A 14,138-nucleotide genomic window follows, 5' to 3' on the forward strand; every position below is an offset into this window, starting at 1 on the left:
CATCAATTGAAAGATTCTGTTGCTTGCGCCTCTCATGCGGCTAATATTACGGTCAAACGAGGCCAAGCTGCGTGAAAATGCACCATGGCCGCTCTCTTTGGTAGTCACTCGGTCGGCTCCGGGCGCACTTCGCGACGTATCATACGGGAACGGTCCGACAGTTACGACGTAACAGCGGGGTTCCCAATACATTGTATCCTATGGGAGCTATGCCGGCACCGGCGGAAAACGACGTAACAGCCGGGAAAACGCAGCAGTGAGGAACGTAACAGTGGGGTTCTACTGTACAATGTGTAGTTTTTGAATTCCATGTGCCATTTTGGGAGCCCCAGTTTGCCTAAACTGAGAGAGTTACAAAGTAATTAGGCACATTAGAATGACTTGGAATGAGTACAGAGTGCAAGAAAACAAGAATGGATGTTCTAAGCCCATTTGAACAAAAGTTGTGGCATGTTGAATATTTGTGGCTGAAATCCCAGCTTGGAGTAGACTAATTTGGAACGTTCATCGTGCCATAACTTCTGTTCAAATGGGTTTAGAACATCCATTCTTGTTTTCTTGCACTCTGTACTCATTGCAGGTCATTCTGATGTGCTTAATTACTTTGTAACTCTCTCAGTTTAGGCAAACTGGGGCTCCCAAAAAGCATATGAAATGTTTGATATTTTAAAAACTATATGTTATACTAGAAACATAATTGCATATTTGAAATCTGCACACAAATATGCATAAACTCCGCAAGTTTCATCTCAATCGACGAAGAATTAAAAAAAAAATTTCAGGACCCATGTCCCCCCTTAAGTAATTTCTGCAAGCATGTCACTTGCAGAAATGAAAGCTGTAGCCGCATTGGCCTGAGAACGCACTCTGCACACTTTTGCTCAGTCTGGTGCTTTCCGAGCGCGGAGAAATCACGCTGAGCACGGAAAAACGCACGCGTACGTTACAGCGAACGTCCTGGCACTTAACTGGTTGAGCTTAGCAGGCGACGTGCTGCACACAACAAGGGACGCTCAGTAACGGATCGCCGTACAAACGTACACGTAAGCATCGACGAAAGCCGCATGAGTCGTCCGTCCACTGTGCCGTGATGTCAGCACTATACTTGGCATAGTTCCAAAATGATTCGATGGTAACGCCAGCAGTGGGCACTTTTGGTCACCTTTACTTCGGTGTCATTGTCATCATCAGATATATTTGTTTCTAGCGAGCTGTGGCGCACGTCAGGTGATGAACATACCGCGTAGTTACGCTGCGTTCCCGACAGCGCGCCTTGAGAATCCATTGAACGTGCATCACACCTGCACGTATCATTCGTGCAAACTCGCCAATCTCGCTCTTTTGCCAGCGTCAGTTCACTGCCGGCAGCAACGAGTGCACGAAGGCAGCCCTCGAAGTGGCAAAATAATGCGCTCGTTGCCGAAACCACATTTTGAAGAGGAGTTGCGGCTCCGTAAATCCAACCATAAAAGGCATATTCGGGGCGCCTTTTTGCCGCCCAACAATATTTTCACCTGTCTCGCGGGCTTTAGTTGCATTACCACCGTGCGACCGGTGCTTCCCAATCACGAACGACATGTGGCTATCAGCATGACATAGCGTTTGTGATAGGAAAGTAGCCAGTGCACAGTTTTCGAGAAAGGCAAGCAACCCCGATGATGATTGTTCTGTGGCTGATAGACGCCGCAGATACTCCTGTTTGCCTTAGAGTGTTGACCGGTGATAACAGGGGTGAAAGTGTATATAAAAATAACAAAAACATTAAGTTTGGGGGGTTGTAGTGCCAAAACTACAGGTGATTCTTAAAAGGAAGAAGGAAATGAAAATGGAAATTGGGTGTGGAGTGCACGATAACTGTCTCTCAAGTGGGGACACCTATAGAGAAGATGGAAAGGCGGCAAAGAGAGAGTGCCAAAGGACACCTCCAGTTATGCTGCAGGATCATTTTAGAACTACATATGTGCTCAAAACTTTCAAACGTCGTTTTCTCAAAATGACTTTTTTGGCTAGTGAGGCTGCTTATCCCAGCCATATCTCTGGAACCACTCATCGAATTTTCATGTCTTTTTTTATTATGTACTTGAATAAATTTCTGAGGGGGTGACAAGCCCATTTTTTCAATATATTGTGTCTCTTATTTATTATAGTTAATCAAAATTTGATTGATAATATCCTAATTACCAACACTAAATTTGATGGTCTGCTAAAACTTTTCAGCTAGGAAATTCAAAAAAAGGGCTCTGTTACCCCCTGAAATATCAATCTGGGAATCATCACAGTTAATTTCACAGTTCCAGTACCTTTTGAAAGTTCTCCAGGCCTGGGATAAGAGAACCATGTGCATTATTCTGACATACTGCCATAACTTGAGAACCAGTGAACATAACTTCATGAAATTTTGTAATTCTTCTAATGCTTTTGCTGTGCGTCTATCATGAAAATTTCATTAAGATATCTCAATAAACAAAAAAGTTGGTATCCGAAGGTAGCCTCCCCCCTTAATGGGCACTGTTACATTTGACCCCTTCATAATGTAGCTGGGAAGGAATCAAACCAGCGCCCTCGTACTCACTAGTATGACGTCACAACCGCTAAGCCACCAAGGCGGGTGCAAAAGCTTTTTTTGGTTGTTTGTTTTTCTAATACAATGTTACCACATAAAGAAAAGGGAAGTGAAAGTTTGTCCAACATGTGAATTGAGCCTAAGCCATTAAAGGGACCCTGAAACGGTTTTTTTAAGTTTTGTGAGCGTTTAGGCAGGAGCATCCCCAAATCATTCGCACCAGAAATTAAGCGACGCACTGTGTACTAAGGCCGCTACGGAATTTATATTTATACCCTCCTCCTCACCACTGCCTTGCACCCTCAACTCAGACACCCTGACATCGCCGGCGATCGCAGCGCTCTCATGAGCGCACTTCGCCCAGTCATGGCCTTAGATATTGTGCGCCGACGGGTTGCGCGCAATCTCGGAGGCCCAACAAAGACGAAGCTCGCGGAGTGGTTGATATCTGCTCCGACAGGTGCCGCCACACTACCAGCAGATCTTATTTTATTCTCCTGTACGGCGACAATCTGCAAAAGCATGCGGACAAACAAAAATAATTCGAGAACGATCACCGATAAGCGTAAACTCGGGCAATGTGGTTGTGTCTTCAGGGGTGAAGTTACAGCCACAAAAATGTGGATCATGGCGTTGAACGGATAGCGAGAGCGCAACGCTCATTGCAGCGATGAGCTGAAGGGATTCCGCTCGCCAGATGCCTCACGAACATTGCACGATGTCGCAGCTTTAGAAGTCGCCAATTGCTAGAAATTGCTAGATATGTGGCACACAACACGGCTAGGGAAATTAATTATGTCCAAGAAAAGAAACCTCGAGATAAACACTGTCGCTCAGCTCACATCAACACGGAGTACATTGTAACACAGGCAGACGACGCTCGCTGCCCACAGGAGGTTCAGTGACGTGTACTGGACATATCCAATCAGATCAGCCGCCTGCGTGACGTCGCGCTTCCAATACGACGCGCACTGGAAGTGGGCGGTTTGAAAACGCATTTGGCTGAGCCGCTGTGAGTGGTGGCGATTCGCAGCTTTAGAGCCTTGTAATAAATTCCACAGCTTACGCACAGAGCTTAAATCGGTCTGTAAATGATCCTTAGGACTTGCTCTACCGGCTCAATGTGTTCGTACAAAATCGTCAAAACCGTTTCAGGGTCCCTTTAAGCCAACAAGTCACAAGCTCCACTAAATATAGCACAGTCATGCACTTCCTGGCATGTAGATATTCTTTTGTGCAATAACAGATTTTGTGCTGATAGCAAACAAATGCACTGTTTTCAACATAAATATGCAGTAAAATAAAAGATTGCAAGTGGAAAAAAAATTACCTCCCTTGATTATTCGGTATTCGATTCGTATTAGAAAATTTTGATATTCGCACACCCCTACTTAAAGGGGTCATGAAGCACCCCTTGGGCTGATTGAAAAAACACATCCTGCGGAAAGCTGACACGGCTATGAACTGCTCTGCCAAATATTACAGTCGTGCGCGCCGCGTAATGGCCACAAGCGGAGCGCGAAGTTGCCGTTTCCCCAGGCACCCTCTTTTCAAACAGAGGCCGGTTCTCACTCTCGTCGGTGGGCGGGGCGTCTGTCCGCTGTACGTCGCAAGAGACATAGCATGCTTATTGGCCGATAGCTGACGTAAATCGAGAGCGGCGTTCGGATCAGATGCGCTTCTTGCCGCGGGGTGCCGCCACTTGCCGGCGCCGCACTCCTCAGTACACGGTAGCCGCACTCGCGCAAGAGAATCACAGCGGGAGAGCGATCGCGTTTCATGACGCGCGCTGGCATAACTTCTTTCCCCCATGCCATCCCTCCCTGTCTAGCTTCCAGTGCGCTCGTCGGCACGAGAAAAGAGAGAAAGCGCTGGGAGCGTGCGCCAAACCCCCGTAACTCCGCTGATTCTTGACGGATTCGAGAAATTTTTGCGGCAATCGATTCGGGAGGCAGTACACTCCGATACTGAGGCCATTAGATCATTACTTGGAAAAGTGGTTCATGACCCCTTTAATATATATTTGGTATGAAGTAGTTTTACGACAAATTACGTGCTGATAATTGCAGAAGACAAGCAGAGCCCAAATATGCAGTTTTCCAAAAGTCTAGTTTGTTGCTTTTTTAGAACTTAAAGGCCACATACCCACTTAACAATCTACGAACATCGTGGCATCAGATGTGCATTAGATGGCTGTGGCAAAAACTATGCACCTGCTGGTAACACCAGCAAAAAGATTGAATTGAATGCTAGGGAGCTGTGATGTCCATCTAAGTGAAATGCACCATAAGGAACAAGGAACGTACCTCCTGGAACGGCTGCTGGACTGGCCATATCCAAGAGTGGCTGGATGACATCAGGCGGGAACACTTGGTTCTTCTGCCACAAGTTAAGTACCCGAACAATCTTTGGCTGCAGGGAAGTAAGAGAAGATGAAATGTGGTCAAGCTACAATTTCACTGACACCTGCAGCATTCTAAATGATACTCACTTGTACCTGTAATTAATAGCATTACGTGCTCATTCATGGCATTAAAGGGACACTAAAGAGAAACATTAAATTGGTTTAGATTGGTAAACTGTACTCTGAGAACTCTAATGTCGTTAATTTCACCATCATAGGTACATTAATAGACGAGAAAATCAAGTTAAAAGTTTAATTTTTAAATATCGCGCCGAAATCTCCGTGCGTGACGTCACGGATTTCAAAGTGTATTTATCGTATTTTGGGGCCATTCGCTCAACAAAATTTCCTCAAACTTGGTATGTTAAGTCTGTGACCCCCTCAGAGGACAATGTACTTCATTTTTACCGATTAGGAACTACGCAGAATCTAGAAGACGCTGTCAAAATATGTGACGTCACGGCGAATGGTGCGAAAATTTCAAGGTGCGCGTTTTTTCGCTTACTAAGCATCTTCTTGCAGCAAGCGTGGTGCTTTTGGTATCATGAAAGAGTACTTGACTAATACGGGAAAAATTGTTTTGCTCTTTAGTGTCCCTTTAATCATAGGCAGTGTGTACAAATGCACATGTATAGTCACTACGGAAGGTCCAGGCCGGCACACGACATGTTTCCGCATTGCCATTCTGCTCCTAGAGAAATGCCTGGAAATTAAGTGACCTCACTCATGGCATCCGAAATCAGTGTGGTCTCCAGGCAGCGTTGGATAATTCACACTTGGTCGGATAATTCACACTCCCCTAACCCCAATGCTGAGCTCGGTAATGGCTCCTACAGCAGCAACATCGAAGTTCACAGTTTTGAAGAACAGTCAACACATCATCTTCTATTGAAATCGACTACTTTTGACCTGCTTCAGGAAGATTTCAATGGGAAAACGGTAGCTTACAATGAATTATTGCAGTGTTTACCTAACTCTAATGCGTGTTGCTCTTCCTCCAAGAAAGCTGGCCCAAAATTCGTTGGGCAAAGCAAGCTAATACAAAACAAAAACTGCGTTTGCAACAATGCACTCACAGCTGGCCGGGCCAGCATCATCGCTATCGCATTATGGCCATAGGGAAAGGGAGGGGACACAGAGTGATAAATGCACGAAACTCTCCACAGCGTCCTTGCAAACTTCCCTTTTCAACTTCAGTAAAAGTAAAAAAAAAAAAAAGACAGATGGATAGAATAATTGTAAAGTGTGTCTTTTATACTTTTTATTATTTTACACTAACGGCAAGGAGAGAAGTCGAACAATCGTGGAGAGACATTTCGAAAAATCATTTGCCTGCGCCACCAATAGGTCAGACCAACCATCAAATGAAGACCATTCACATATGTGAGCTTCGATGAACTCTGTTTTCTTATTTCTACACTCGTCAAAAGTGCGGTTTCGGGCAGTTTTTTTTTTTAATCACAGAATCGCTCTACATCGACACCACCTACTGCGGTTGGCAACAGCAAAGGTGACAAACCTCACTTTTCTTTGCCTCAGTGTAATGCATAGTTACATTGTTTCTTGTGCTGAGCTGCATATTAGGATTAGGGCACGTCAAACGCTGTAGCTAGGCCGAGCTCTGGCCGAGCTCTCTAGCTAGGCCACTCTGGATAGGCAAGTCCAGGACATCAAACACGCTATGAACTGCCACAAGGATGACATTTTGTCCTCCAAAGAAATATGCCTAAGAGTGATGGTGGTGAACATTAAGTGAAAAAAATGTTAGAATCAATGACGATAACGTGGTTGGTTTTGTTTTTGCTACTGCCAGATTTGGAGATATGCTGTTTTTGCTGAAAAGTCGGGCGTGTTTGGCATTTACATACTTTAGGCACTTTAATGTAATTTTGACATTAATTTTCTAATCTGCGCACAAAATGTGGGCGTGTTCAATTTGAGGATTTGCAACAGTTAGGTCAAGTACCACAAAACGAGTTGGTAGTGCATTCTGTTCCATTTTCTGCCTCTCGCTTAATTTGACCAGCTGGATAATTCAATCAATCTTGTTGTTCCCATTAGGGTCAAATTAATGAAACCACCGTATCCACTATGTCAACTTTTTGTACCTTTTGCCCAAATGCTTATGGCGAATTCCACTGGGAGATCCGGAGCGGCTGCCGAAATCCTAGAGCGAGCACTCGGATTGCACCAAGCCAAATCTGACAGCGGAATACGTGAATGCTCCACGTGAGGTTGCTCCGGAAGTTGTTTATGCATACGTCACGTAACCGCTTCCGGAAACGATTTCTTATTCTGCTCTCTACGTTTCCATGGCAACTTCGGTCGCCACTGCAAAGCGCGCATTTCGACCACGCAGTCGTGGAAAGCAGAGATACCGTTTTCTTGTGTTGCGCTGACAAATATGGATGAGCACATGGAAATCTCTCCGGCTGTGCGTTGGCTGCTGCTGGGCGTGCTTACAAATGGTGGGGATGAGTTCAGAGGAAAGTGCCACATACTGGACACTGATCATAAATTCTGCACGAAATGATAATAATTGTTTATGGCAGCTGGCCACATAACTGGCCGGTATGTATGTGCACGTGGCAGCAGCCGGAATCGGCTGCTCGCAAAAATGCGGCATGTTCAATTTTTTAGGAGCTGGCTCGCCAGGTTCTTAAGCTGGGGCGAAGTTCCGCGCCGTAACCTGCATCCATCCATTCAAAGCGTCGTGTAACATGAAAAGGAACGCTACGCGCGTCAAGTCTTGCCTCTAGCCTGGCCGTTAATTCTCACAGGGCGAGCGGGGAACGCGGTTGACAGCCAGGCGAGCGTCGGACAGCTATTTTTAGGGCCACTTTGTCATGCGCATCCCGAGGGCAGTTTTCAAATTGAAAGAACATTAGGAGCATTGCGTCTGCAAGTGTCGACAATGGAGAATGAGATGCTCTTAGATATTTCTTGCATATATACTCGCTGTCGCTTGGAGCAAGAAACAGACCAGCAGCTCGTCTAGCAGAGTTGAACGACGCCATTTTTGGAATGTAAACAAGTGCACAGGGTGATCAGACACCGTCCCAAGAAGCGCTGAAGACAACCGTGTTGCCCGACTGCACCGGAAATGACGGCATCGCGTCGCTGGAGTTCCGGCGAAATCCACCTCTGCAAGACGGAACAACGCGGAATGCTCCATCGCGGAGTGGGTTGCTCCGAATTTGCCAGTGGAAAACGCAAACTTGCTCCAAATAGACCAGTGGAACGCAGATTCTCGACAGCAGAGCAAGAAAAGTTGCTCCAGCTCGACCAGTGGAATTCCCCATTAGACACGCATTCCGAAGTTGCAGTGGGATATGAGACTTGACACAAAAGAACAGAAAATGACATTGCTGTTACACAATATGGTCCCTGAAGTGCATTTGCTCAGATGGGACACTTACCCTGTCCTCAACTGGACACTTGAAAAGGTGCTGAAATGTGTTGTGGATGTTTTTCGTGAACCGTGGTGCGAATACATCCTTCTCCTGCCCAAACTGATGCCGTGATTGGCGCACGATTGAATCCACAACATACAGTCCTGGCACCTTGTACTCTGGCCGACACTACAATGAGAGGAAGGTGAATGAGCACACAAAATAAGCAGCCGAAAGATAGAGGTGTGTCGTTTGTATCTAGCTCACTCCCTAAAATGTTGCATTAACATCTGCAAAAGGCATAAAGTAAAGGCACATGAAACAAAGAGCTAGCTAGAGTAAAGCTGGAAAAATGCATATGCTACACTGAACTTTTTACTTCTCAAAGTAGATATTATCAAGACGTAAATGCTGTGGAAAAAGTAAGTGCACACATGCAAGCTGGTCAACATTTGCTGCATTTTTTTTATATATAGGCAGCACTGCTAAACTTTTCTTTGGTCATGCATATGCATTTTCATCACTGTGAAATGCCACATACATTGATGAAGCTGTGCCTCCTCACGAACTAAAGCAAACCACTGAGGTTTACTGGGTTACTTATCCCATTAAATGATAAAATGTGGCAACACTACTTGGCTACCCTAAGCAGGACTAACACACATGTGGGAAAAATCAACCTAGAATAAGACACCCAGGACCGGGTGTCTGACATGCCAAAACCACGATATGATTGAGTCATGCCATAGAGGGCTCTGGAAATTTCAACCATCTGGAGTTCTGCAACGTGCACATAAATTCAAGTAATGGGTATCTAGCAATTCTCCGTTGAAATGCGACCACTGTGGCTGGGCTCGAACCCACATCTTTAAGGTAAGCAGCTGAGCACCGTAACCACTGTACGATTGCAGTAGCTCCGCAAATGTCTTCGGAACTGCGGACTTATGGCTGAGGGCTGCTCACATCAATGTGAAAGGCGTGACTCTATCATTTTTCTCAGTGACAGCAGCAAATGAGCATGCAATATAGGTTAAACGAGAACCAGGACATACCTTTTGAACAAACTTCTCGACACTCTGAACAATGTGCTTGTAGAATTTGATTCCTTTGATTGCAGATTTCGTGATCGCTGTCATCTTGGCTTTAGAGATCGGAGGTTTGCCTTCATACAGCGAGGTAAGCTGGTCATGGAAAACACGTGAAAAAAAAATTTAAAGATGTCAACACAGATGCGACAAAGTATGCAACACTTGTTTGAATGCGCTGCACAGGTTTTTTTTTTTACATTAGTCATACTTATTCAGCGCGCACCGTACCATTACATATTAAAAAAAGATTATACACATCTTTGCAAGGTGCACAACATCCAGCCACTCAGTGTCGGAAATAACAATGGTTGTTATCGAAAACGAGACCTGGAAACTGAACGGCTTATTTACGGCACACAAAGTTGGCCTCAACAATCAGGGATGAAAATTTCTATAACAGCACCACGTTACTTGATTCGCCTAGCAAACAAGCATGTCACCAAGAGCGCTAAAGAAAGCTGCACTCGACTGAATAAAAGTAAAAGAACTAAACAACAGTGCACGCAACGGTGGAAATGCGCGATCGCGGAGTTAAATCGAAGACCCCTGGGAACTTCAAACGCACCGAAGTGCAGCCTCGTGAAACTTGAGCAGCAAGAAAAGCGCGCACTGCTCCGCACAACGCTGTAGCCGCGGCAGCGCGATACGCAGTTAACCGAACCGACCGATCGCAAAGCAGTTAACGCTAGATCTCGCCATCTAACGCGTGTTTAGCGCGGTTAATGTTAAAGAGAAGTCGCGAAGGAGTTAAAGGGGCCGTCAACATCCTTGCGCAAGCCCATACACGCGCACACGCACACTCGTAGTACTACTAAAACACAGCGGCTACGGCGATCATCATTCGCGCGATCGATGCTTCGTCATACGCAGGGCATGCACATTCATCAAAGGCTGCACTGGAGCGGTCAGGGCCTTCAGAGACATGTCTTCACACAGCGATAACGTTTACTTCCCCCCCAAATCCTCATAAAAGTGGTAGAAACACGCCGGTTAGGCCTCATTCGCGATACATAGAGGACATCAAAACAGGCGCTCGAGAAGCACTAAAAAATTGTAATTAAGTTGCTTACCTCGCTGTTGAAGGCTTTGACGACCTCCATGTTGGAAATCGTGTGAAATAGTCTATCTTGATCAGTATTTTTCACATTCACTCGCTTTAAAAAACCTCGCCAGCATCAAAGATGGCGAGCGACATTCAGAATCGTGTCTTTCGCAGCAAGGCTTAACGCGCCGCCTGATTGGTCACTATCTAAAAAAATAACCAATTGCAAGACAGAAAAGCCTGACGCCAAAAAAGCGCTTTGTATCCGCGCTGCGGTGGTTTTTTGCACTCGTTCGTTCAGTTTATAATTATAACTACAGATTATAACTAAGAAACAATTGTTTAATAATCAATAATAATTCACATATAACACACAAAAAATATCAAAAACTTTCACTGCGTTTGTTTAATGTTTTTTGCATTCTGTTAACACGGCGGCACGGTGGCAACGAGTCGTCATCCGGTAGGGGGTAGCACATATGGGGTAGCTTTTTGGTATAATAACATAGATTTAATCAATGTAGATAAGGTATTAGGCCAACATGAAACAAGGAAGTTTTTTTTTTTTTTTTCTTCTTCTTCGAGCCTGGTGGCAGACATGTCACCGCCCCGTTTTAAAGGGGACGCTCATAGCATCCATCCAGAAAAGGCGCCAGATTCAAGATGTCTGCCGTTGTAGTATATTCTAGGGACCGTAGTTGTAGTACACTGTAGTCATGACTGTAGTAGTGGTACAGTGGCTACAATAGACCCTGAAGTCCGGGCATTGGTAAGGCTAAGTAAAAAAATCACCGACGATTAGGATACTGCCTAAGGCGAATTCTGAGCGCAGCTTCATGTTGGGGCAACGCCAACTGTGTTTGAAGCTTTGGTTATCCGCAGTTGTTGTAACGTAACATTCGTTACATGTTGCCACAGAAACTGCCAGCGCTCGAGTGCATTGCAGGCATCGCGAACCAAGCGAAACGCCGACAGCCCCGTTACGACAAGCGGAGCCAGCCGCTGTGCACGTTCCAGCCCTGCATGCGCACGAGCTCCGACCGAGGGGCCAGCGCGAGTGACGGAGGAAGAAAGTTAGACGCCAGTGGCTCGTTTTATTCTCGATCATTTCTAGTTTTTAAATATTTTTTCTAAGCTGCCCGATTCTTGGCCAATCCCCCTTCGTGGGTGTGAGCCAGCAGTATAGGATCTACATCTACATATCGACAGACTTCACGTTCGCTCTATCGGTTACGCCATCGGCGACGCCGCTCAACGCAGGAACGGGCCCCTAAGAGCTGAGCTCTAAAATGTAAGCTCAGCCCACAGAACTGACAGAACCGCGGCGCGCCTGTCCTTCACTTGTGAAACACAGTCGTGCTAGCTGGTTTCTGCTCATTTTCTCGGCTACTGTAAAGACTACGCATATTAATAGTTAAAGGTTCATCGTTACTATCTTAAACATTACGTTTTGCTGAGCAGCTATGTCAGAATCCCGGATGAAATTTACCGGGACGTTCAAACTTCCGACCTCAAATCAGCGGCACAAATGTAAAGTCAACTATCTGAAACACCCGAAAAATGCTTGACGCCACGAAAACGAGTGCTTGGCGCTATTGGATGGTGCCTGAAGAGAGAGTGATGGGTGGAGTTGACATTTTTTCTTAGGTTGTAACGACCATAGTCAGGGTACAATGAGTGGTCAGGTCCAGCGGGAATAACTTTTACGTTCGTAACTCTGGTTTTTGTCTTCTTTTTTGTGGTCAGTTTTCATTGTTTCCCTGATCCAGTCGCCTCTTCTGCATGTTGCATGAACACTACTTTTCACACCTAGCTCTGATTCGTCTTTTCGTTAACTTAAGAACAAGAAGTAGTCAGAAATGTTTCACACTGCTCTAGAGCAGTGTGAAAGAAAAGAATGCATATTTTGCTCAAAAAACCAGGTTTGACAGAAAATCATAGCAGCTCTCTCAAACTCATCCATATGTTTGTTGGTAGATCTGTTGGTACGCGTGAGTAACGAAGAGACGAAGCATGAGACTGGAGGTCTCGATACCAACTGATTTATTTTTCTTTGTCTGGCCCCTTCACGGGGAGCTGGTTTCCCTTTCTTCCTTCCTTCCTTCTCTGCTCCTCTATCGTAGAGGGAGGAAAAGAATGTCGTTTTGCATTTAGAATTCACCACAGATATTTGTTTATGGTAGATACCCCTACATTTAAGATAAAATTTCTTGTGCCTGTATGTGTTGCCATATATGATGCACACACTGCAATTTGTGCGGTCAGTCTGGGGCGCATATGAGAGCATGTACAGTATTCACGAATCGAAACACGGCACTCTACAGCTAAGTAATGCACATACTTTCGTTTCCATCATCCCCTGCTTGCGTCATATCGGCGTAATGACCCCGACACTACATAAATGCCAACATTACCTCTAGCGGCCAAATGTAGCAACACAATGTGGTTATCTCGAGCAATCGCACATACCAGTCATTATACTTCACATTTCAATCTGTAAGCACTGTACATAGACGTAAACCTGTGCCATGCACTGAGAGCCTAAGTGAACACCTATAGTGCCCTTTTTTTCCTCTTTTGCAATCTTCCTCATAACTTATTCCTGCAAACATAGGCATACGCCATCATCATCAGCCTGTTAACGTCCACTGCAGGACAAAGGCCTCTTGTGATCTCCAACGAACCTTGTCCTTCGCGACCCTATTCCATTTTAAGCCACCAAATTTCTTAATTTCGTCGCTCTAACCCTTTGCCGTCCTCGGCCATGCTTCCAATCTCTTGGTATTAACTCTGATGTTCTAACTGACCATCTGTTATCTGTCCTCAATACACAACGTGCCCAGGTTCATTTTTTCTTCACATCTACTAGGACATCAGCTACACCTGAATTTAACCCTTTACTGCCGGTTGTCGCGAATTCGCGACATACCGAAAGACGCCGACCAAGTAACACACGAAACACGTTGATGCCTTCCACGGCGGCTGTCACATATTTGCGGTGAACGTAGCTTTCAGCACGAGACATCTAGCACCATCGCTTGTAAGGTATTGCAAGCTGGAACCCAGTGTTGTGTATCAGTTGCCGGAGCGCGCGAAGCACGTGCGACAGCTCTCACTTCTTCGTTGTTTTCTTCCCGAGGGATGTAAGTTCCATCTCCTATAAAATTTTTTCGGTGTGCACGCATACAAGAGGTGGCACACGACAGGTCGCGTTGTTTTGAAATACGTTATTTTCTGCGCGATCCTCGCTTCTGTGGTATGTCGCGAATTCGCGACATCCGGCATTTGAGTCAGTCAGCGCTTATTGCCGGTATGACAAGTTCATGATGGACTTCCGCTCATTTTTAGGGAAAAAAGGTCTTGCACGCGCTTGAAACCTGAAGATAAAAGTGACGAAAGCTGTCTCAGCGACAGCGAAGACGACGATGTCGATTCTGATCCTCCTGTACAAGCACGAGTGTCTTCGTCGAGCAGTGAGGATGAAGACGAAGATGTGGTAGACCAACCTAGCTAGTGCCTCTCTAAAACATGTGGTGCGGTGAAAAAAACACTGTCAAGAACAGCGGGAAATGCCACACTGGCAAACCGCTCTTCCTCAATGTGACACTGTCCGATTTCCTATTGAATATTTCAAGAAATTTTTTTTGAC

The 14,138-nt window shown here is 45.5% G+C and overlaps 1 protein-coding gene across 4 annotated transcripts in view; it reads right to left on the minus strand.

The window, feature by feature from the left end:
- Window positions 1-10,684, minus strand: part of LOC119396947 (SR-related and CTD-associated factor 4) — a 122,696-nt gene extending 112,012 nt beyond the window's left edge. For 3 of the 4 annotated variants that reach the window (XM_037664338.2, XM_049417283.1, XM_049417284.1), the window contains exons 1-4: window positions 10,518-10,674; window positions 9,412-9,540; window positions 8,387-8,548; window positions 4,870-4,975 (exon numbers count right to left, since the gene is read on the minus strand). In XM_037664338.2, coding sequence (XP_037520266.1) covers window positions 4,870-4,975; window positions 8,387-8,548; window positions 9,412-9,540; window positions 10,518-10,547 — 427 coding nt within the window. In that variant the 5' untranslated portion in view covers window positions 10,548-10,674. Of the gene's footprint in view, window positions 1-4,869; window positions 4,976-8,386; window positions 8,549-9,411; window positions 9,541-10,517 lie in introns of all 4 variants that reach the window. The other variant, XM_037664336.2, reaches the window with a different exon arrangement.
- Window positions 10,685-14,138: the final 3,454 nt, after the last annotated feature.

This window comes from Rhipicephalus sanguineus, chromosome 6 (assembly GCF_013339695.2).
Source record: "Rhipicephalus sanguineus isolate Rsan-2018 chromosome 6, BIME_Rsan_1.4, whole genome shotgun sequence".
In the NCBI taxonomy this organism is placed as follows: Eukaryota; Metazoa; Arthropoda; class Arachnida; order Ixodida; family Ixodidae; genus Rhipicephalus; species Rhipicephalus sanguineus.